The sequence below is a fragment of the Carassius auratus genome, unplaced genomic scaffold (genome assembly GCF_003368295.1).
Source record: "Carassius auratus strain Wakin unplaced genomic scaffold, ASM336829v1 scaf_tig00214183_4049273_7079891, whole genome shotgun sequence".
NCBI classification, from domain to species: Eukaryota; Metazoa; Chordata; class Actinopteri; order Cypriniformes; family Cyprinidae; genus Carassius; species Carassius auratus.
This window is the reverse complement of record NW_020527547.1, coordinates 2,659,848-2,684,405: the sequence shown is the minus strand read 5'-3', so window position 1 is coordinate 2,684,405 and position 24,558 is coordinate 2,659,848. Positions and strand designations below refer to the sequence as shown.

At 37.9% G+C, this 24,558-nt stretch overlaps 1 protein-coding gene across 5 annotated transcripts; it reads left to right on the top strand.

The window, feature by feature from the left end:
* The first annotated feature begins 1,170 nt into the window (after positions 1-1,170).
* LOC113091433 (GRB2-associated-binding protein 3-like) lies at positions 1,171-24,086 on the top strand. Of its 5 annotated transcripts, XM_026256958.1 has the most exons (12): positions 1,238-1,351; positions 8,857-8,947; positions 9,312-9,372; positions 9,856-10,159; positions 13,395-13,599; positions 14,866-15,269; positions 15,911-15,963; positions 16,103-16,334; positions 19,990-20,080; positions 20,424-20,508; positions 21,667-21,777; positions 22,017-24,086. In XM_026256958.1, the coding sequence occupies exons 4-12, from the start codon at positions 9,895-9,897 to the stop codon at positions 22,131-22,133; spliced, it is 1,563 nt and encodes a 520-aa protein (XP_026112743.1). In that variant the 5' UTR covers positions 1,238-1,351; positions 8,857-8,947; positions 9,312-9,372; positions 9,856-9,894; the 3' UTR covers positions 22,134-24,086. The 5 variants fall into 5 exon arrangements, with proteins under 5 accessions (XP_026112746.1, XP_026112745.1, XP_026112743.1 ...); XM_026256959.1 differs by lacking the exon at positions 9,312-9,372; XM_026256961.1 differs by lacking the exons at positions 8,857-8,947; positions 9,312-9,372 and having other exon boundaries at positions 1,171-1,351.
* Positions 24,087-24,558: the final 472 nt, after the last annotated feature.

The following is a 24,558-nucleotide window of genomic DNA, read 5'->3' as shown; positions in this document are numbered from 1 at the left end:
TATTAAATATATTAAAATTATATTTAACAAAAAATTTTGAATTTCTAATTGTATTTAATATTTTAATTTTTACTATTTTCAGCCTCTTCTACTCCAAGGAACACTACTGCCCTCATGACTTTTCCATTTGTTTGTGATTTAATGGATCAGCTTTACTCATAATTTGTGTGTGTGTGTGTGTGTGTACATATTTTTGTGACATATCAGGACACAACTCTCTATAATGACATGGGTATGACACAGGTAGTACAAGGAGAGGGTGACTTATGAGGACATAACCCATGTCCCCATTTTTCAAAACGCTTATAAACCATACAGAATTAGTTTTTTAGAGAAAGTAAAAATGCACAGTTTCCTGTGAGGGTTAGGTGTAGGGTTGGTGTAGGGCGATAGAATATAGTTTCTACAGTATAAAAACCATTACGCCTATGGGATGTCCCCATTTTTCACAAAAACAAACATGCCTGTGTGTTTGTGTGTGTATCTTTAGACAAGTTTTTGTTAAATGTTATTTTATGCTTGTGCTTTTGGATGTTGATTTTGTACACACAAGCATTAAAGGTGGTATTAATATTTATGTATGTATGTATTTATTTATTTAGCCAATGAAGTATTTTGATATAGATACTGGTCACTAGATGGCACACAGACACCACAGCATTTCCTCATTAAGCACAACCTGCTACTTCCCATAATGTGCAGATAGGAGAAATAGTGTTTTACCTAAAAATATATTTGTAGGACAGATTTTGTTGGAATGTATAACAAAATCATTGTTAAAATGAACAAAAGTTTGAAATAATCCCCCATTTTTCATTTCTCTTCTCCTTTCTTTCTCTCAGGCTCCAACAACAGATGGCCTAGCAAACCAGTTAAAATTCCCCTCACAGCATTTTCCAAACTGACCTTGTGTTTTCCCACATAAACACAAACACAAGGTCATGCTGGTTTGTTACAAGATACTGGAGGGAGGAACATCTTTTTTCTTCCTCCACCCAGAATACACACACAGACGTTTTGCTTGTACATACATGTCCTTTTCAAAGATCACACACAAATACAAAAACACACACAGTCTCTCCTCCCACCCTCTGTTTGTTCCTCCTCCGTCTCTCGCTCAATCTCTCTCACTCTGTCCCTGGTCGATGCTGTGAGTTCCTCCTCTCCGTGTTTGGGGGGGGGGGGGGGGGTTGAACACAGGATTCTCTCTGCTTTCCTCTCAGTCGGCAATCAGCAACGGACACACACACACACACACACACACACAGACGCAGCAGCTATGAGCGCAGGCGATGTGGTGTGCACAGGATGGCTCATAAAATCCCCTCCGGAGAAGAAGCTAAAGAGATTTGTGAGTAAAAGTCATGTGTGTGTGCCTGTGTGTGATGCATTCTGCATGAGGACCGGGTACTGCAGTATAATGATCCACTGTCAGTTCTCTGTGTTTTATAACCCAGCTGTTTCTCTGTGCTGCATGGTTGCATTTTAATACATATTAAGTGTGGAACTAAGCATTGTGACTATTGCTTACACTTGTGCCTTCCCTGCTGCTTTCCATCACTGTCAGTGTTTTATACTATTTAACTGTGCCGTGCCAAAGGCTCTGCTTGGCTGCATTTTAATTTCAGTTGCCTGTGGACTTTAGATTGTTGTTATGCGGTGCTTTACACATGCTAATTCTCAGCTGTGTTTGTGCAGCATTTGTGTGCCTTCTTGCATGTGGCTGTGCTGCTTTGCATTGCCTCTTGCCTGTCAAATTCAGTGCTGTGCTTTTGTGACAAAGCAGTTTAACCTGTGCTGTATCTCTTCCATAAGTTGCCCTGTCATGGAATGCATCTCAAATTCTGTATTTCTTGTATATAATTTGTTATTGCAGTTTAATTTGGTATGTACAGTAAGTGACAGAGCATTGTGCTTTGTCATTTGACTGCAGTCTGTATGTTATTTGGCAGAGTGCATGCATATTTTGTTGTCTTTACCTGTTCTTGTTGTCTTCTGCTAGATGCATTTCTTTTAGCATGTATCTGCAATCTGTTAATGTGTGCTTAATTGTGCAAGTATTTCAGTGTGCTCAGCTTTCATTTCACCCTGTGCTTTCATCTGTCAGACTGTAAGCCACAGTACAAATTTTACCTGTGTCTAAGCTAATATTACTTCTATTGCTGTGGTAATGTTTTCTATACATGTAAACAGGAAATAGTTTTAAACAGGAACTATTAAAGTAAAACTGGAACGGTCTAAAACTGAAACAGTTTAACTGGTTTCTCTTTTTACTGTGTTAAACGGTGCTGTATAATGTGTTGACCTCAGTTTTGTTGTAAACAGGGATGAGCGGTATGTCATGGTTATCCCTATTAACAGTATACAGAACTGTTTACTTCAAAAATTATATTTATAACCATAACAATATAAGCATCCACACCAATGGATGTTAACTGTCGATATTATCTTTATGCCAATAGTTGTTTGTCATTATTAAATCCTTAAGCTTGTAAATGTTGGGTGTATTCTGGTTTTTTAAATTGTTTGCACAACATAATTTGTTCTGAAAGTGATTCCAGTGGTATTGTTCCTCTGTGTCATTATGAAGCCACGTTCACACCAAGGACTATAACTATAACATAGCTATAACTATAAAGTTTTATTTATCGCTCTAGTTCTGCAAGAATAGGAAAGTCCACACCAGAGTATGTGAGCGGAGTGGAGCGGCAACAATTTCTCCTCCGTACTCCAAACGTTCAATCAATCATTCCGCTTCAGCTTCCTCTCTCAAGAAATGCCACTCCGCCTTCTCTCCATGCCAACATTTATGGCTAAAGTATTTCAGAATGTTTTGAAATATAATGCAGATATGTTCAGAACTGATATTAAATGAAAAATAATTACACAATACTAAAAGAATAGTTTTAACATGGTTTAATGAAATACTACAATTACTGTTTAAATCAGGGGTCTCTAAACTCGATCCTGGAGGGCCAGTGTCCTGCAGAGTTTAGCTCCATCTTGCCTCAATACACCTGCCTTGAAGTTTCAAGTATATCTAGTAAGACCTTGATTCGCTGGTTCAGGTGTGTTTGATTTGGGTTGTATGTTATGTGCTAGCTTGTGTGTGGTGTGCATGTGCAGCAATGACAGTAGGACATTAATATAGTTGCAGTTATAGTTATTGTTTTGGTGTGGACTTCCCTATTCTATAGAATTAGAATGATTATAAAAACTTTATGGTTAGAGATATCATCCTTGGTGTGAAGCAGTTAAATTCTAAAATTAAGAATTCAATCATAAGTCATATCATAGCATCATGCAAGTATAGCATTGTTATTTAAAATGCACTAAGATAATATAATAGTTTTTATTTATATTTTGAATTTGTTTTTATTTTTATATATTTTTTCGTCTCCATTTCAGTTAAAGATTTAGTAATACTGTTGTGTTTTATTTTTTTTATATAGTTTTTGCATTTCTTAATGTCTATTTAATTGTTTCGTTATTTTTTATCAGTTTTAGTTATTTTTCCTCATGAAGTTAAATTAGCTTAATGAAAATGAGAAAAGTTGGCTCGGCAACCAGTTTTATATATTTGATTTTAATTCAGTTAGTGTTTATTTTAAGGGATGAAGATGCTTTATTTATTTTAAGTTAGCTATAATAACCCTAATAACTTGAATTTAAATGAATTTAAAATGTATATGAATAAATTAAGGAGCTTATATTTTAGGTGCTGTGTTTGATCACCATTTCCTTTAAGCTGTTCACCTTTTGTAATCACCTTTTAGCTTTTTGGTAGGTAGTTTACTTGAATAGTCCTTTGGTAAGATGTATTCAATTTTAAAAGCAAATATTTAATGTATTTTCCTTAAATAAGAACTGTGTGTACAAGAATTACTCTCAAAATGGAAGTTCTAGATGAAATATAGTATGACAAACTTAAGTGCACTGCTCTGACTGCTGACATGTCATGTCAACTAGTCATTTACTAGTTTACTAATCTTTTAAGCTTCCTTTGTTTGGCTAAATGGATAACTGAGTTCTTTTTGCCTGTAATTAATTAAGGTGTCATGAAACACCCTTTCCAAAAGCAAGGTGCACAGTATTATTCAAAAGATTTATATACAGAAGAATACTGTTTACTCTATTTACAACCCGATTAGACACTCAGAGATACTGCGTTAAGTTAGTCCTCTGCATCGAAGTGGAGATCTCAGTTGTTTGGGTGAGAAGAGGAAGGGAGGACCACCAGTCATAAGATGTATGTTCAAAGTGTCAGTACAAACATGTTCTCTCTCACACCCCTCTCTCTCTTTCGCTCTGTTTCTGTGAAATTTGGGTGTGTTGCAAAACATGGGAAGTGTAGGGTGCCAGGCAGTTGAGTGACCATGCATTCAGAAATGAGCTGAGCTATCAGTGACCACACAGGCAAAAGTGGCTTGACTGCTGTTAGTTAGAAAATGTAACCTGGTGACTGACAAATAGTGAGTGGCACATGTGTAAACGAGTGTGCCTGTATTCTGTGTTTGTGCTTCTGTGCAAGTCAGTAAATAGTTTAAGGAACTGCATGAAGAGCAAGAAAACGCTTTCTCTTGCTCGCTCGCTCGCTCTTTCTCTTTAGCTCTCTCTCTTTCTCTGGTTTTGTGGCTTTATCTGATAATACAATGGGAAGGAGTGTTTGTTGTGTGCTACCAGTGTGATCTCTCTCTCTCTCTCTCTTTCTTTCTTTTTTCCTTCCTTTCTTTCTCTTTTATTCTTTCTGTGAATTGGAGATGTATATATGAACAAGGCAAACTGAGAGCTACAGTACAGCACAAATAACATGACTGTGAATGTTTTTAAACATTTTAGGTTAAAAAAAAAACAAGTATTATTTTAGGAGCTGTGACAGGTTCTCTATTTCGAAATGTTTCTCTATTTCGAATGATCTTTGGGCTTAAATATACATTTTTTAATATTATTTTATTGAAAAGAAATTCCATGCAGTCCATGCATTTCAGTTAATATGATATTTCAACTTCATATGCTTTGACTGAGAAATAATAATCTTAATAATATAACAAAGAAATGACATTTTAGCCTTATAGTTTTTAACTGAATACTACATCATTTTGAAAATACAGTAAGAAAAAAAATCTGTAGAAAAACAAAAAACATTTCCTTTAACCCTAAAACAAAATATGTAATATAAATATAAATAATATAAATCTCAATTTTGAAAAATGTACCACCATGACTGGTTTTGTGGTCCAGCGTCACAAATAAGGTGGATAGACCCATACATAAATACAAAGACTTCATCAAGACTATCATTACTTGTTTGCGCAAAATGAAAACATTTACTTTTTACTCTTTGTTGTTACTCTTAGGAAGAAAACAAAACATATTGTTAAATGTTAGTTTAGATTCACATTTATTTAGCATATCCATCTAAAAAGAACTACACAGACTAAACTACGGATATGTGCTGCAAACACATGTAGACAAACTCACACAGACTCAATTTACCTGTGCACATTTACACATACAAACACATTCACGCACACATGAATGTGTTGATGTTGTTAGGCCAGTTTTAGACTTCCCTTCTGTGAAGGGTTCTGGGAAAATGTAGCTCTAGTTCCCCTCTTTGACTAAAACATGCATGCATAAGGGGAAGAAAATATAACCATTCCAAAAGGAAGAATAGAGAGAGGGTCTTTGTTTGCGACAGAAGTAAATCAAGGCCATGACCTGACTGTGCTGTTCTGAGCATGCCCAGAATGATGTGTGGTCTCTGACAAATTCTGTAGAAAAACAGACACGGGAAGGGTAACGTATGCGGTTTAGTGAGATTCACACACACAAAGACTTGTTAGTCACTCAAGATAAAATAATTGTAAAAGATAGCTGTTTTAATCAATGTCTGTTGGTTTTGTTTTTAACTCTTGACATACTGTACATTCAATGCTGTTTAAAAACAAGGAGCAGCAGTACAGCATTGCTAATAATCAAACTTTTATGGCTTTTAAAAAATATATATGTTCGGAGCGACTAGATTTTCAGAAGCAAATGATCTATGGAAAGTGTGACTCCCATCATACTAACCGAATGATTTCTCACTATTTCTTTTACAATTAACCATTGATTGATTGATTGATGTTGCATTCAAAATCCTCTTGTCTTAAAAATGTGAGGTGCCACAAGTCCCCTGTATTTTAATAGACATGACACTCCTGGAAGTACTGTAAGTGTATTATGAGTCATATTGGATAAAAAAGATGGCTGAAAGACCAAAGTACAAACCCAATTCCAAAAAAGTTTGGACACTGTACAAATTGTAAGTAAAAAAGGAATGGAATAATTTACAAATCTCATAAACTTATATTTTATTCACAATAGAATATAGATAGAATATCATTTTGGAATGTAATGCCAAATATTGGCTCATCTTGGATTTCATGAGAGCTACACATTCCAAAAAAGTTAGGACAGGTAGCAATAAGAGGCTGGAAAATTTAAATATACATAAAAGGAACAGCTGGAGGGCCAATTTGCAACTTATTAGGTCAATTGGCAACATGACTGGGTATAAAAAGAGCCTCTCAGAGTGGCAGTGTCTCTCAGAAGTCAAGCTGGGCAGAGGATCACCAATTCCCCCAATGCTGCGGCGAAAAATAGTGGAGCAATATCAGAAAGGAGTTTCTCAGAGAAAAATAGCAAAGAGTTTAAAGTTATCATCATCTACATTGCATAATATCATCCAAACATTCAGAGAAGCTGGAACAATCTCTTTGTGTAAGGGTCAAGGCTGGAAAACCATACTGTATTTGTCTGATCTTCGGGCCCTTGGATGGCACTGCATCACATACAGGAATGATACTGTAATGGAAATTACAACATTGGCTCAGGAATACTTCCAGAAAACATTGCCAGTGAACACAATCCACCGTGCCATTCGCTGTTGTCGGCTAAAACTCTATAGGTCAAAAAAGAAGCCATATCTAAACATGGTCCAGAAGCGCAGGCCATTTTCTCTGGGCCATGGCTCATTTAAAATGGACTGTGGCAAATTGGAAAACTATTCTATGGTCAGACGAATCAAAATTTGAAGTTCTTTTTGGAAAACTGGGACACCATGTCATCCGGACTAATGAGGACAAGGACAACCCAAGTTGTTACCAGTGCTCAGTTCAGAAGTCTGCATCTCTGATGGTATGAGTTTGCATGAGTGTGTTTGGCATGGGTAGCTTACACATCTAGAAAGGCACCATCAGTGCTGAAATGTATATCTAAGTTCTAGAACAACATATGCTCCCATCCAGACATCCTCTCTTTCAGGGAAGACCTTCCATTTTCCAACATGACAATGCCAGACCACATTCTGTATCAATTACAACATCATGGCTGCGTAGAAGAAGGATCCGAGTACTGAAATGGCCAGCCTGCAGTCCAGATCTTTCACCCATAGAAAACATTTGGCACATTATAAAGAGGATGATGCAACAAAGTAGACCTAAGACAGTTGAGCAACTAGAAGACTGTATTAGACAAGAATGGGACAACATTCCTATTCCTAAACTTGATCAACTTGTCTCCTCAGTCCCCAGACGTTTGCAGAAGGTTTTAAAAAGAAGAGGGATGCCACACAGTGGTAAACATGGCCTTCTCCCAAATTTTTTGAGATGTGTTGATGCCATGAAATTCTAAATCATCTTATTTCCCCCTTAAAATTATACATTTTTAAACATTTGACATGTCATCTATGTTGTATTCTGAATACAAAGTTGAAATTTGAAACTTCCACATCATTGCATTCTGTTTTTATCCACAATTTGTACAGTGTCCCAAATTTTTGGAATCGGGTTTGTAATTGGAGAAGTCTTTTCTGGCTTCTTGTTTAATCTGGATCAGCACAGTCTGGATCTCAAAGAAGAGGAAGAGAGTTTGTCTTGTGATGCTAGAGGGATCTAAATCCTGCAGATCTGCAGCTTTCTCAGCCATAATGCATTTGTTTAGATCATATTGGAGGAAGTAGGGGTCTTCCTGATGAAACAAGTGTGAGACTGTGGTCTTTATAAAATGTTGCTATAAGAAAGAAGCTTGTTTTTTAGAATGTATTGAACATAAATAGAGTAATTCTTGAGAAACCGTTTTCTCAAGAGATCTTAATGACACTCCCCTGTTGCTGTGTTAATTCGATTATTTCGATTCTCGGAGGCCGGTGTGATATCTTTACCATCAGGTGTTGTGTAACAGCTGACTGCTGTGGTGAAATCTTGGTAACAGAAAGAAAACAGCAACTAAGTGAAAAAAGCCGTTTTAACTTGACACAACAGAGAACTGAATGATGTCAGAAGCAAAACAGAACGTACAAGTTGCTGATGGTTTCAGAACATTCAGGATCGAAGCTGTTATAATGAAAGCATGTGTGCCACACAAAAATGCTGAACTTTCTCTTCTTTCACTTGAAGAAGGATCCAGTCCAATTGGACTATAAGTGGCAATGACATATGATGTTTGTTTCTCAATCTTGTTTGATTTGTGTATTAGGTGCCACATCTGATGGTCAGTTTGGCTTTGTAATTGTATTTCACCCTATTGTTATATATCAATTCCTAAGAACTTAGATCAGTTTATCAAAGATAATATGTATATGTAACAAGTAATAGTTTTAATAGTTTAAATAAATATATTTATTTATTGTCTGTTTATCTTGTCTAACATATACTATAAAGTGAACCCCCTCGAAACAGTGCATAGTGCCCCTACTTTATCTTTTTGGGTTATAGTATTATCTTCCTTAGTAAGAGAGAAGCTATGAGTTGACTGGCGACTACAAAAGATTTGCTACTTTCTCTCTGTTCCCTGTCATTCTCTTTCCCGCAGTAGTTTCTATGATAGTTTCTGTTACATCATTGAAAATGGAAAGTCACATGCATAGGAGAATTATCTGAAAGACAGATTTCACCTGGGGCAGGTACTGCTTGCACTTAATTGCACTTAACAAATAAAAACACATAATACACAGTATAATGATCAGACATAATGACCTAATAACCTAAAGTATATGCATTTACCTCATAAGCTAAACGAATTACTTCATGATGACATAATAGACTAATATCTGTTAAATGGAATAACAACATAATACATCTAATAACCATGTTTTTGGAACTGATTACAATGCAGAAACTGGATTTCTAGTTACTGGTAAAGCCAGAAGTTTTTTACTAATTTACTTGGTGTGTTATTGTTGATTATTTACTTCTTGTTAGTATTGCAAGTATATGTTCAACCTGTTTCTGCTCTGAGAGATTAATGTATGTGTGTTTCTTGGAAAGTAAGCATGTAACTCATCTGACTGCAGACCGCACCCTGCCCAGCTTAGACAGAAGTTTATCTGTAAGTTTGTTCTTGCATTTACACTAGCCTTGCCATAGCTACACTTGGTTATGGACAACACTAGTGTGAAATCTTATATTGGGTAAATAAGGGAAATGATATGCAGGTTTTATTTTCATCACAGTTGCCTAGGCAACATTTCAAATGTTCATTTAAGTTGAATTTGAATTCAATTAATGATAACAACTTTAATAATTTTAGTCAACAATACTTTTTTTTATTATTATTTAAGTTAAAAAATGTCCACAGATGAACTTTTCAAAATAATACCAATCAAAACCAACATGTGTCAAGATCTAAATGGGGGCAGATGTTGCTTTCATGTGAGGAGTGAAGGCCTGCAGTCTGAAAACAAGACAAGATCTAAAGGATCAAAGGAGACTTTTTGACTTGATTGCTAACCTGTTTGAGTGCACAGAGGTTTCATTGTTAATCCAGTTCTGTTCCCCTCTCTTTCTCGCTCTCTGTCCCTTTCTCTCTCAGTCATGGCGAAAGCGATGGTTTGTTTTGCGGAGGGGTCGGATGAGCGGGGATCCTGACGTTTTGGAATATTACCGTAGCAAAAGCTCCCGGAAACCAATCAGAACCATCGACCTGCAGGAATGCGAGGTCACCATCGAGGCAGAGGTGCGGCCCACTAAACGCCAGTATCAGAACCAGCACCTGTTTGTGGTCAAGACAGCCACACGTATCTTTTACCTGCTGGCCAAAACGGCAGAAGAGATGAACATCTGGGTACAGAGCATTGGACAGATTTGTACATTTGGAGGACTGAACAGAAATTCAGGTGAGTAGGTTTATTATAAAAGTTTGACTTTGTTTGTAAATCTTGAACCACTTGGAATGACATGCTCATTAGCTGACTTTTTTGATGAATTGTAGCCTCTATAAAGTTCTGATAGTGTCAGTCGGGTCATAGTTGGGTAAAAGTCCTGCAGTCATTTTGCTTTCCCTTTACGTTATCATCATGCTATCAAAATTATCGTACTATTTCTCTGAAGAATGAGCAGTCCATGACTCCTTTCTTCTGGGCACAACTGATTCCAGAAACTTTGACTTAATTTCCCCCCATTTGTCTATTCAAAACTCTGCGCATTAATATTAGCACAAAGATTTGTTTTGAAGTTTTCATTTACATGAGAATGTGAGAATGAATGCAGATTTGTCCAGTAAATTATATAAAAAAAGATAATAATGTTTTATTATCATACTAAATAACTTACGCTCACAAAGACTGCATTTATTTGATCAAAATACAGTAAAAACAATAATGTTGTAAAATATAATTACAATTAAAAATAGCTGTTTTTATTTAAATTTTATTTTAAAAAAAATGTAATGCATTCCTGTAAAATTAAAACGGAATTGTCAGCGGTCGTTACTCTATTCTTTAATGTCACATTATTCATCAAAAATCATTGATAAGTAATAATTATTTGTACCTCAGCAAGTGACAGGTGGCACTAACAAACTGGATTACAGGAAAATATCAAACTTATATATTATAAAATAGTAATAATAAGGTACAGTCTAATGAAAAAGAAAACTACCTTAAAAATTTAAATACTTAAAACTAAAACTATTTAACCTTTCGCTGCACTAATCATGACGTTAATTAATACATACCGTATTTGTGCGTAGGTTTATGAGAAAGGAAAGTGCTACAGATGAGCTAAAACAGGAAAAACCCTTGTATGTAACGCCCTCTCACCACATCAGATGCCTGCATTAACCTAAATACTTACATTCCTCTAACTGCAGTTTTAAAATGAATAAACCTAGACTGGGAAATAATGAACCACAGGACGTTTCTCCAGAGAGAGAGATGCAGAGACTTGAGAGATGCAGACGAAATCCGTGAGAGAACGACGCTGTAATCTAGGCGAGGTCTAATTTTAATATTCTGTTCCATTCCTCCATCTCTCTTCCTCTCTTTCAAATAGTCTGCAGAGCAACAGCTGCGTCACAGAGGAGCGTTCAGACACACATGCGTCTGTCATAACAGACAGCTCACAAGTACGTAGCATCCCATGTATTTAACTAACAGCAAACAGCCAGCGTCACAATCTGTCTCCCCAGCTCCCATGACTGCAATTACAGCAAGGAAATATGTTTTTGTTAAAACTTGAATATAATTTAAGTTACATGGGGGAAAAAATGTTAGCAGTTAGTGTAGCTAATGTGATACACCAAACACAAAGAGAGAGAGAAACCACAAGTTACACATTACTTGGAAAGATAACAAAAGATGAGTGATGCAGCAGCCAGGAGGGTTTCAGACACACATGCACATGGTTACTGTTTAATTCACAACAAGCTGGACGGTTGCACACGCCTCTAAACTTGCAGAGGCTGATTGTGAAAGATAAAGCTACTGTATACAGAACAACGGGCACGTCTATGCCCTTTTCTCCACACACATGCAAGGATAAAAAGACTTAATTCATCAACTTTCTTCATGTTGTTTATGTCTAGGCCAGAGGTGACTATCAGATGTACTGTTGAAACAGCGAGTGTAGTTTTTGAGACACAGAATCTTAGCCACTAACCTCATTACGAACCCCAGCAGGACTCCGGCTGTGAACTAGATCTCAGCACTTTACTTTACAAACAGACTCTTTTGCAGTGAGGCAGATGGACAGCAGGGCGAGAGAAGAACACATCAGAGATTGTAGTCACACCTGGAGAGCCGCCGTTTCAGATCCTGAGATGCTCAGAGCACATGCTGGATAAAAACAGCGTGGGGTCCGGGTTAGACAAAGGCGTCTGTGAACTTTTGTAAACTCAAATGTTGATCTCTGCCAGGACCACAAGTTAAATAACACTGCTATATCTCTTCTCTTACTCTGACCTGACACCATGACCTGTTGACGCATACTATATAGTGTACTCTGCCTGTTACCATAACTTCTCAATATGTCTCTCACTCAAATCTGCCTCCATGCTAACTGTGTCTTCACTGTCCCTCTGATCCATCACCATTACAACTGTTAACTACTGCTCTGTTCTCCTGAATCCCTTTACCATAGCAACCTCGGACTGCAGGTGTTAAAATAGATCTACATGATAATTAAACCACATCTCACTGCAGCTTTATAAAAGTGTTTCAAAGAAATCTTAAACCTACTACCGTGCAAAATCATTATAGGCTTGTGCATTTGAATAAAATCCTAAAAATGAATAAGATGATAAGAATGCCTCTCAGAATTCTCTTCTGGCAGAAAGGTTGTGAGTCATTGTCAGTTGTCCAAGGGTTGGATACCCAGTAGTAGGCTCTGCCAAAAAAGCAATGTTTACGTGAGCCCACACAATCCCCTTCAGATGAACATGCTTGCTGCAATGTGATCAAAAGCCAGTTATCTGTGACTGTTTACCCACAACATTACCTCAGCATTACTCACAAAGCCTTTCAAGCACCAGCAGGTTGAGTGTGATATCAGACGTCCAAACACTGAATCACCACTGGACACCACGGTTTATGTGCAATTAAAACTATTTGGATTATTTCAAATTGCCTATTTAATTAATCTGCTCAACAGTGATTCCCAAAATGAGAGATGTGTCACTCAAAATCGCTTTCTCACAAGCACAAATAGATATGAACGTGGAAATGGCGCAGAACTTTCTACAGTGACCTTTATCTGCATTATTTCAACTCAGTTCCACCTTCCAAAAATATTTTTGCTTACAATAAAAAAGAGAAATGATTACACCCAAAAAAACAACCATAAAGGCGTCTTGTGCTTCCAGTGAGTCTCATGCGTTCATCTGAGTAGTTTAGAAGTATCTGCGCACTACTAACACACTGTTGAGTCTACACAGGAAGACAAAGAAAGTGTGTGAGGGCTGGAAGGGGGTGATTTGGGTCTGCCACCTTCTGGAATAAAAGCACATGTACTTCAGAAACTGAATTTTTGAAGTATGGTTATTGCACTTATTTTTTTTGACATAAGATGAAATGTATTTATAACATAAAAAGCAAATCTCTCTGTCTCCTCTCTCTCTCTCTCTTTTCTTGACAGAATCAATGGACAGTCTTAATCTCACTCCCTCTTCCCAGCAGCCCTCTCCAGCACTATCTCCTCATGTTTCTCTCGTGGCCAATCAAGACACAGTTACCGTCGAAAACCACGATGTCCTAGACAGGCCCAGCGAATCAGAGATCAGCCCTCCACTTGACTACCTCTTCCTCTCTCAGTGTGAAACTGGCACAAAGAACATCATCAGGCAAGGCCCACCCCATTTCTTATGATCACTCGCTGCAGAAATAATAATTATATATTCATCTCAATACGGAAATTAGATTCATTCCATGTAGCACCAGACTATCAGCTTTTCATCTAATCTGATTTAATAAAGGTGACTGAGAGAATAAATGAGAACAGAAAATATCTCACGCTTTTTGCTTCAGTGAAATCCTTTGATCTTGGTCACTGCAGCATAACACATTGTGATTAGAGTCGAATAAAATCTTCAGAGCCTGCATGCAAAGTAGGGGACTTTATTGTTTTATAAAAATGCTATCATAATGCAGTTTTGTATTAGTGTAGCAGTTTTGTAATACTGAGGCATATTATGGAGGGTTATAGCTGATTAATTAACAGCTATGCAGGTTTAGCACAGTTCAAAAGTTTAGGGTTGGTAAGATTTTCAAATACAATAAAACATGATCACATGATCAGTCTAATATATGTTCAATAATAATTTCTTATTATTATAATAGTTGGAATCAGTTGTGCTACTAAATATATATATATATATATATATATATATATATATATATATATATATATATATATATAAAAAAACTTTTGGTTTGTTTTTACATTTTTATGATTCTTTGATTAATAGAAAGAACAGCTTTTATTTGAAATATAAATATTTTGTAACATTATAAATACTGTATATTCACATTTGATCAAATCATCCATGCTGAATATAACTGTTAATTTCTCAAAAAACTTACTATTTGTTTAAAAAATAGTTTGTTTAAAAAAAATTATTTGTTTAAAAACTAAAGTTTTTAGTTACTATTAACATGAGCTGGAATAAGAAATCATTGTGTTTCTAAACATAAATACATCATTTATTTTCTTTATAATAATGCCCAAAGCGAAATAATTCACAATAGGACCAGGAAAGTCTAATAAAGGGTACATTTTTATTTCATGTAGACTCGTGTCTCAGAGACCTCTTTTGTTTTGTTTTTTCAGATTTTTTTGTCTTCCTCTGGCATTTCATACGAAAGCAAATTTGTTAGGCAAATTTGTGATTTATAAATCATTATTACTCATTTGGTAAAGAAAGGTTAAATGAGAAAAAAATAGTTTCGTTATGTCACAACACACCACACATTTTCCATATGCTTGCTCTGAACCACAAATATTTTCCATAGAGGAGTCTGAACAGGTTTTATTTTGAAAAACATTTAGTTGACATTAGCCAGTATTGTTTTGTGATTATATGCTTATCTCTGTGTTCGTCCTTCTCTAGGTGTGACAGTATCTCTAACTCTGAACGCTCCTTTGAGCAGAGCTCGTCTGAGTACACAGAGGATGTGTTTAGCCCCACCCCACGCATTGACTCCTCCCCCTCCCCTTTCCTTGTGGCTGGGGTGCCCGAGCCCCCATTCAGCGCCCCCTGTGGCCCACTTTCTCTATCCTCCTCTCTTTCGTCCAGCCTCTCATCTCCCATCTCTCTACGCCGTCCATCAGACATTTTCAGATTCGACAGGCCCTTCTACGGAACATCAGACCCACAGACGCCTCCTCCCCTCCCGCCCAAACCCACACACCTGTCCGATCACCATAGTAATGACGAGACCGGCCATAATCAGATGCAACCTGCTCTCCTCCCTCGCAGGACGTCACTTTCAGAAATAGACCACTATAGGAGAGGTGAGAATGCAATGCACTCACAAAACATTCTGCTGATTTCCACCAAAAAAATCCTATTACTTAATTCGATGATGCTGGTTTCAAAAATATAATCAAATATCTCTAACAAATGTACTTTTCAAAATAACAAAAGCAGTCAAATGTCAAAAGTTTCAGGGGGCGTTTTGTGTGGGGTGGGGTTCTGTCTTTACATAAATTAGTATTCAAAGGAGTGGGAAAGTTTTTAAATACACCATTAAATGTCAACTAAGGTAATTTTTACCTTAAAATCAGTATTAGATGTAAAAATCATGTCATGTATGTAAAAAAACAGCTGAGAGTTTAACAAACAACTATAACCAGGTTCAGAGGAAGATTTGAGAAATGCCTTTGTGGCAATTTTGCTTGTGATTAGGGGATAATAAAAGACTTCTTGACCTAATAATATGATTGTTGTAAGCGAAAATGCTAGAAAATGCTCATCATATTTTATGTGAAATTGTGACAATGCTACAGCAAAAAAAATTAGTAAGAAAGAAGTATTGGATTTCATTCATAAAATAGAATGTAGGGTAGTGCTATCAATTACTCCACCCCCCACCCTTTTCTCATGAAAACATTTCCATAATATTTTCCACAACATTGTACTTTCGTGTTTTCAGGAGAGTTTGACAATGCCGGAAGAAACTGGAACAAACGTCTAAGCCTCAACCTGGTAATGAAATATTCAAATCTAAAATAGTCAAATGAGCCTGGAGAAAGTTAAACAGACACCATAAATATGCATCAATTTGAATATTCCCTGCCAGAAACCAGATGTGTCACTGTGTTTCCCTCTGTATCTCTATTTCTAGCCAATATTTCTGAATAGCACAGTAACTGAAAACCACTCTGAGGATTCATATGTGCCCATGGCCTCCCCACCGATCGGCTGCTCCGATGTGACTTTAGATGGCTACATACCCATGAGCCCCTCCACCCTGCCCATCTCCCTACTCACCAACGGCAAACCAGAGCTGCCTTCGCCTTCCAATCCTGACCTTGAGCCTCCTCCAGTCAACCGCAACCTTAAACCAAGAAGACGGGGTAAATCTTTCTGGGTTTAAAAAAATGGAAGGATTACCAGTATCATTCACAATCAAAGCATGTGGTATTACAAAAAATTAGACTAAAGTTTTGTTATTGTAGCATTTGCATTACTTATTGTAACTGACCTGCTGCCTTTAGATGCAAATATTTAAATTGGAAATAAGATTTGCATGTCCCATGTTATTTTACCACATGTTGAAAATATTGTGCCAGTGACTGATGTCTAGCTCAAAGACAGGAGGTGCTATTTCCGAATTCTGTTTTTTTAGGTATTTGTACAACATAGCAATGTGATATTGGTGTGCTGTGTTAGCTGTAACTGCTGCTATGAAGCAATTTCAGTAACTTGAATATCACTGGAGATATTAGCAAGCTATGTCATAAAACGAAAATATAGATGATCCCATGTGAGGAGAGGTACAGAAGAGTGACGAAATGTTGGAAATGAATGAGGAAGATGAGATGCAGTAAAGCTTGTGATCATGATCTATGTGTCAAACAGAAACCACATTTCTTTTTTAAGCTCTAAATTCAAGAGTTGTTTTACTGATGTTTATTGGCAGTCTTGCCTAGATACTGTAGAGAATACATGGTGTGACAGGGAAGAATTAAAAAGACATTCATATATATATATATATATATATATATATATATATATATATATATATATATATATATATATATATATATATATATATTGTCACGGGAGGAGCACAAGACAGACACAGTGGGCGTGGCGTCAGGCCTCGGAGAGGCTTTTATTAACAGAAATCATAAAACAAAGGGAATAAAAGTGGCCAAAGGGGGAAAGTGTCCAAAATAACAGGGAATCTGGTGTCCTCGTTGTGCTGCGGGATTCGTGTAGGTCGGGCAGTGTTCATCAAGGAAGGGTCCAGGCAAGGGGCGGAGTCCGGCGGCCGCACGCGCTCCCCTCCTTGGTCCGGGGCGCGAGGGGCGGCGGCTTCTCCTAGCGGCCGCGTCTCTCTCGTTGGCCGCGGCGCTGGTAGGGGATGGACGGCCCGGCATCCTGGCCCGTCGGCCGTGTATACGGGTGCGGTTCCCATCCGGATCGCGGGTCCGGCAGCTCACGTCTTGGTGGCGCGGGAGTCCCTCAACGCACCCTTCCTGGACCCACGAGGACACCAGTGTGCATGCACGGGGAAGAGACCGGTCTCCTGAGGAGAGGCGCGTTGGGCTTTTAAACAGCGGCGGTAATGAGGCTCCACTTCCTTCAGGTGTGCCCCATCACACGCCGCCAGCCCTGACTCGTCCAGCGCCCCTCCTCTCACACACCCACTCCAGTCGGGAGCCTGGTGAAGGGCGGCGATTTAGGACGGGGTGCCGGTGATAATCAGGGAGGAGGCAGCTGACTCGTCACATTCCCCCTCCCAAGCGACATCCCCGTCATCAGGGCGCCGCCCACACGGGAGTGCTACCATCCTCAACCAGGCTCCAAACGGTCGGAGTGGGCGGGGCTTCCTCTCCGGGCGGTCCTCCCTCTCGCAGCGCACCAGAACAGGGACAGAGAAACCGGGTTTTAGTGACAGTCTCAACCAACCACAGGGTAAAATGACAATGGAAAAGTCACTTACCCCTTATGTGGCTGGGAGGCTGTCCCCAGTTTTCCTCCGTCCCAGTCTGGGTTCTCACGAACGTTTGCAAGCGAGAGGGAGTGACGTCACCAGACGTTTCCCAACTGCGCTGTCTAGGCTCCGCCTTGCCCGCATTCTCCACCAGTGTCACGGGAGGAGCACAAGACAGACACAGTGGGCGTGGCGTCAGGCCTCGGAGAGGCTTTTATTAACAGAAATCATAAAACAAAGGGAATAAAAGTGGCCAAAGGGGGAAAGTGTCCAAAATAACAGGGAATCTGGTGTCCTCGTTGTGCTGCGGGATTCGTGTAGGTCGGGCAGTGTTCATCAAGGAAGGGTCCAGGCAAGGGGCGGAGTCCGGCGGCCGCACGCGCTCCCCTCCTTGGTCCGGGGCGCGAGGGGCGGCGGCTTCTCCTAGCGGCCGCGTCTCTCTCGTTGGCCGCGGCGCTGGTAGGGGATGGACGGCCCGGCATCCTGGCCCGTCGGCCGTGTATACGGGTGCGGTTCCCATCCGGATCGCGGGTCCGGCAGCTCACGTCTTGGTGGCGCGGGAGTCCCTCAACGCACCCTTCCTGGACCCACGAGGACACCAGTGTGCATGCACGGGGAAGAGACCGGTCTCCTGAGGAGAGGCGCGTTGGGCTTTTAAACAGCGGCGGTAATGAGGCTCCACTTCCTTCAGGTGTGCCCCATCACACGCCGCCAGCCCTGACTCGTCCAGCGCCCCTCCTCTCACACACCCACTCCAGTCGGGAGCCTGGTGAAGGGCGGCGATTTAGGACGGGGTGCCGGTGATAATCAGGGAGGAGGCAGCTGACTCGTCACAATATATATATATATATATACTGGCTGGATTTCTGTTGAAATAACTGGAAATGTGACATTACCTACTGGCGTTACCGGCACACATGTGCTGTGAGAAAGAATAGTAAAAAAAATAATAGGCCAAAGTAATTAATGTGAATAGAGATTACAACAAAAGCCCTAGAAATACATATTTCTATTAAAAATTTGTATTAGCTACCTGTAAACGTTCAAGTCTTCAAATTGACCCATAACGTTTTTAGAAGCTGCATCTCAAGTGACATTAAGGTGTATTTATACAGATTGTTCAGAGGTGGCATGGACCAAATAATGCTATGAGATTAATGGGTTTTAAATGGACATTAATAGGCTTTTTTTTATTTAGAAAAGAAAAATACACGTGATATACTTTTTTTAAATTAAACTGATACTCTAAATATGAAACTACCATGAGGTGGCGGCGGCAAGTCAGTAAAAGTCATTCAGTCCGATTCAACTGATTCGTTCAAGCGACTGGTTTACTTAGTTTTGTCGTGGCCACGAAATATTAACTAATGGGAACGTGATAATAAGGATGTCGTTACCTCAACAAAATGATCTTGTGGCCACGACATAATATGACGTTCCCACGAGTTAATATGGCTTTCCTACAAATTAATATCTCGTGGCCACAACAAAACTAAGTAAACCGAACAAGTCACCTTACGGGCACCGTAGAAAACAGCTCTCTTGCTCGTGTTATTGAGTATTGCATAACTTTACGTCCGCAAGAATAAAGACATTTTCTAAATTTGACATCCGATGGGAAACGTCCCATAGACTTATTTCAGATGAGCAAACACTGTAAAAAATGTATCTTGCAGATGTAAATGCAGACGTCAAATAGACTATCAGGGATGATATAAATATAAGACAGTCATCATTACAGTACCTCTCAGGCATTCCGAGAAATCATTTGATTCTAAATAGGTGCATGCTTCTTTAAGAGGTTCTTTGTGACATTTACATTTAAATTATCTTTAAACTGAGAATTTGTCAAGACATACAGACGAGAGGAAGTGAATTATACTGTCAGAGACAGAACAGGAACCTCAGACATTAGTGTGTCTTGAGTGGAGGCGCAGGGTTCCTACGGGTCATGCACCTCCACACAAAGGAAATGCCTCATTAAAAGTGAAAGTGTGTTTGCATGTTGTGTGCAAAAGAGAAAAAGATAAGGAGTCACTGAGTTCTCTGCTTTGTGTTTGCTTCCACAGCTCGACCGCCACCACTAGACCTACGAGGTCTGTCCACAATTTCTGAATGTCCATTTCACGCTCCCCTCGCACGCACCATGACAGAACCCTGGTGAGCATTATGATAAACTCATATTTAAAGACCCAACAATTACTCAAAACTGATCCCCTACAATTCTGTTATTCTTCTCAACCACTTCCATCTGTATCCTGCATCTACAGCGAAGATATTGTGTCTGTCTTGACACTGCTCTTCCTCAGGTCACCTGATCTTTATTTCCTGCCTTCACAACCCCCTGTGCACAATTGTCTTCTCATTGACATGTTTGTGATGGTTATGAATACCACACTGATTTTTATGTTGTTTGATAATTGTATGGTAGGCCTATCGTTTTGCTTTTATATAGCTGTATTTGAACATGAATGTGTTTTGTGTTGGTTTGTTTTGTCTCTAGCACATCACTTCAGTTTGCTCCTTTGGACAGGCGGCGGGGATGGGGCATAAACGGCTTCGAACAGGAAGGGAGCATCACGCCAACGGTAACATGACTTCCTGTTATAACATTAATCATTTTTAGCTCTGTTTCTCTTTGAAATTAGAGCAAGAGGGCAACAGAGGGAGAAAAATGATAAAACAAGGCAAACAACAGCAACAGCAAATCTCTAAATAACAAAGAAAATTTTTTAAAGAAATTAACACTTTTATACACCATAGATGTATTAAGTTGATCAAAAGTGACAGTAAAGACATTTATGTTACAAAAGATAAATGCTGTTGTGTTGTACTTTTTATTCATCAGATAATCCACAAAAATATCAATCTGCATTGTTTAACAATGATAATAACAATAAGGCAGTGGCAATTAGATGCTATTTACACTAAGTGAAAATTGCATCTTTGCTTAGTGATAGATGCTTTTTACTCTAAGTGCAAATAGCAGCATTTTTTTGTGATATGCTATTTACGCTAAGCGCAAATAGCTATAGATTGTATTTACACTATGTTAAAATTTTACTACTTATTGCAAATAGTGGCAGTTTTCTGCACCTCAGTATTGTAGTACATTGTAAAACAGTATACAATATTAACTTATTGAGTGTAAATTGTAATTTTAATTCAAATTATTAAATGAATGCCACCTTATTGGGACAATAAAGCCCTCCTTGAACCTATCCTAATCCTACCCAATACATTGTTTTAAACTTTTAAATTATATTCTTCATTTTCATTGAAAAATTATAGCTTTTCTGATTTGATTTGAAATTTGAAAAGGGAGGAAATTGTTCGCCAAACGGCGGATTCAAACTCGAAAGGTCGATCGTGTCAAAGTGAACATGTCACGTTTTACCATCTGCGCCACCAGAGTCATCATCGAATCAGACATATCACCGAATCACACGTTGGTGGGTGGAGTTTGTGTAAATAGCTTCAGCCAACAAGGCAGGCTATTTGTACAAAGTGTAAATAGACACTCCGTAACAATAAATGTTCCCTGAGCGACAAATAACATTTTTTGAATGATTTCTGCGACACAGAAGACTGCTGGAAATTCACTTTTGCCATTACAGGAATAAATTACATTTTCTAAAATATATTAAATTAGAAAACATTTCTTTATAATAATTGCAATATTTCACAATGCTGCTTACTTAATTTGTTTATAAATAAATGCAGCATTGGTGTTTTCCTTCGTTCAGGATTCTCGGCAGATGTTCCCAGCTTGTGATTCTGCCCCCTGGATGAGGCGTTCTCAGCTGGATTACTTGTCACTTGACTTCAACTCGGCCTCCCCCTCACCTGTCCAGAAGGTCAGTGGTAGGAATTATATCTTACATGCATCTGACAGACATTTGGAGAGTGTTTGTGGGGTTTTAGTGGGTACTGCTATCTCTCGAAGTAATCTTTTCTGTGGCTTTATAAAATGTTCATAAAACAGTGACTCAGCATTTCCTGTCCCAGTTACTCGAAATCTGCCTGCTGGGGTGTTACATTTCTGCCATGTTGATTAGTGTTTTGATTGTTGGAATTGTGTTATTGATGTTTTCAGAAACCGCTGCTGGCAGACGAGTACAGGGTCGATTATGTGCAGGTAGATGAGAAGAAAACACAGGCTTTACAAAGCACCAAGATGGAGTGGAAGGACGTCCGTCAGTCAAAATCCTGAAGCCCTTGGGTGGGGTGGGGGGAGGGGGGTTAAATTATTACATGGTTCAAAACTTGACTTGTTTTCATCTTCTACAATTTCAGGTACATGTTGTTGTTGTTTTTTTACATTGCTATGAAAGGAGGCAGTACAGAGCCGGACTGGAAACCTTCAGAAATTAAATGACAGTTTATTCAGGAAATTATTCCAGAATAAAAGACCTCCGACACAATGATTCAAGAATAAAGCTTTGTTTTGTAGTTCTTATACCAGGAAGAGAATTAGCATTTCCTATGCATTTTTTTGAATATTGGTTTTTGGTTTATGAGTAAAGGAAAATGTGAGGTTGACCTCAATTTGCTATACAACATAGATTATACACAGTCATACCTCAAATGTGAATAATGTATTTTTTTTTTAAGTTGCTAACACAGTGATAATAAGTGAGTACTTAATAAGTACAAAAGAGGAATGTGAATGCTCAGTCCCAAGTTGTGGTAACTTGTTAGCTGCATAAACTAGTTTTCAAAAGTTTGGGGTTGGTAAGACTTTTTAATCATTTTGAAAGAAAACTCATCTGCACAACAAGGCTGCATTTGATCATTTGAAAAACACAGAGCAAAAACAAATATTGAAAAATATGATTTGTTTTCTATTTGAATATATTTTAAAATGTGTGTCATGATCCTTTAGAAATCAGAATTTTCAAGATTGTTTGATGAATAGAAAGTGTAAAAGAACAGCATTTATTTGAAATAGAATCTTTTGTAACATTATGTCCTTACTTCTGGGGAATTCAATATATATTTGCTGAATAAAAGTATTAAATTCTTTCCCTAAAAATCTTACTCACCCCTAACTTTTGAACCGTAGTGTATTTTGTTGAAATTCTTTTCAAATAAATGTTTACCACAGACTAGGAACTGACATCATGACTGAACAGCTCTATTAAAAGTAGTTCTAAACCTGAATGAGTAATGAAATCCAAACAATGCGAACAGCATGAATTTCATCTGAAAACATTTGTCACCAAAGCTTAAACTCTGTACAGAATAGGGATTTGTTTACCAGAGCACAACTTTTTTCAACAGAAATTATTCAAATAATTAATATTAATCATTTACTTAACTTGGAAAATGTACAGAGTGACTTTTTTGTTGCACTTCCTTTGGAATGTTATTATGAATATGTTACATATTTATGACATGTACAATCACTGAAGAGTGCAACAGAAAATGATGACATCACAATGCGTTTATTGCACTGGTTTAAAAACACCTTCGAGACCATGTTTATACTACAATATGTTTCATGAGAGTCAGACCACTGTAAAATACTAGAACCACACACTGTGATTGAATGCTGGAACAAAACAATGAAGGAACTGAACATTTTGTAGAAGGGATTTTGTTAGGATTGAAAATCGAGTGAATATTGAATGTTGAATATGTTAGACTACTGTCAAATTGTTAACCTAAAAGGGTTATGAAGGTTTGTCAACATTTATTGGAATGTATTTTTCCCATCGACCTTTCACGAATATGAGGCATTACGAATGTATTTCTGTCATGGGTTGTGGAATTTTAGTGCCATGTCATGCTGTGCTTATGACACTCTTCTTTCATGGTGGTCAGATTTTGCTGTACTGACGAGAGCACAAAAATCTCATTGAAAACTATCACTGTGACATCAACAGTTTCCCGCCAATCCTGATATTCTTCAGTGTATGCTTTATGTCTCATGAAGAAATGTAATATATGAGTGAGAGAGAGAAAGAGTGAGTGAGTGAGAGAGAGAGAGAGAGAGAGAGAGAGAGAGAGAGAGAGTGTGTGTTTTGCTGAAATTTAGAGACCTTACTAACCTGTGTGTATCAATGGATGTTTATCCATCAGCAGGTAAATTATTGTGATGCATATTGAAGACAATAAAATCACTTTAAAACAATTCAGCTCAATAAACTGAAAGCAAAAAAAACAAAAACGTATAGACTCTTTTTTTAATCTGTGGTTTTTAAAATATAAAATATACATGTGAAACTTGTACCTGCATTAAGATTGTTTTAAATGCTTTGAAAGATGTTTTCAAAAATATTTATTTGACTTTTTTAATTTATCAAAAATACAGTAAAAACTGTAAAATTTTGAAATTATATATTTTAAAATGTAATTTATTCTTGTGATGGCAAAGCTGAATTTTCAGCAGCCATAACTCCAGTCTTCAGTGTCACATGGTCCTTCAAAATTCATTTTAATATGCTTTTGGTGCTTATTTTTATTCTTGATGTTGAAAACAGTTTAATATTTTTGGGAAGACTGTTGCAGGAATCTTTTGTAACATAAATATTTTCACTGTCACTTTTAACAAATTTAACGTGTCCTTGGTGAATAAAAATAATTAATTTCCTAAAAAAAAAATTCTGAATAGTGTATATCTGTTACATCTTCGA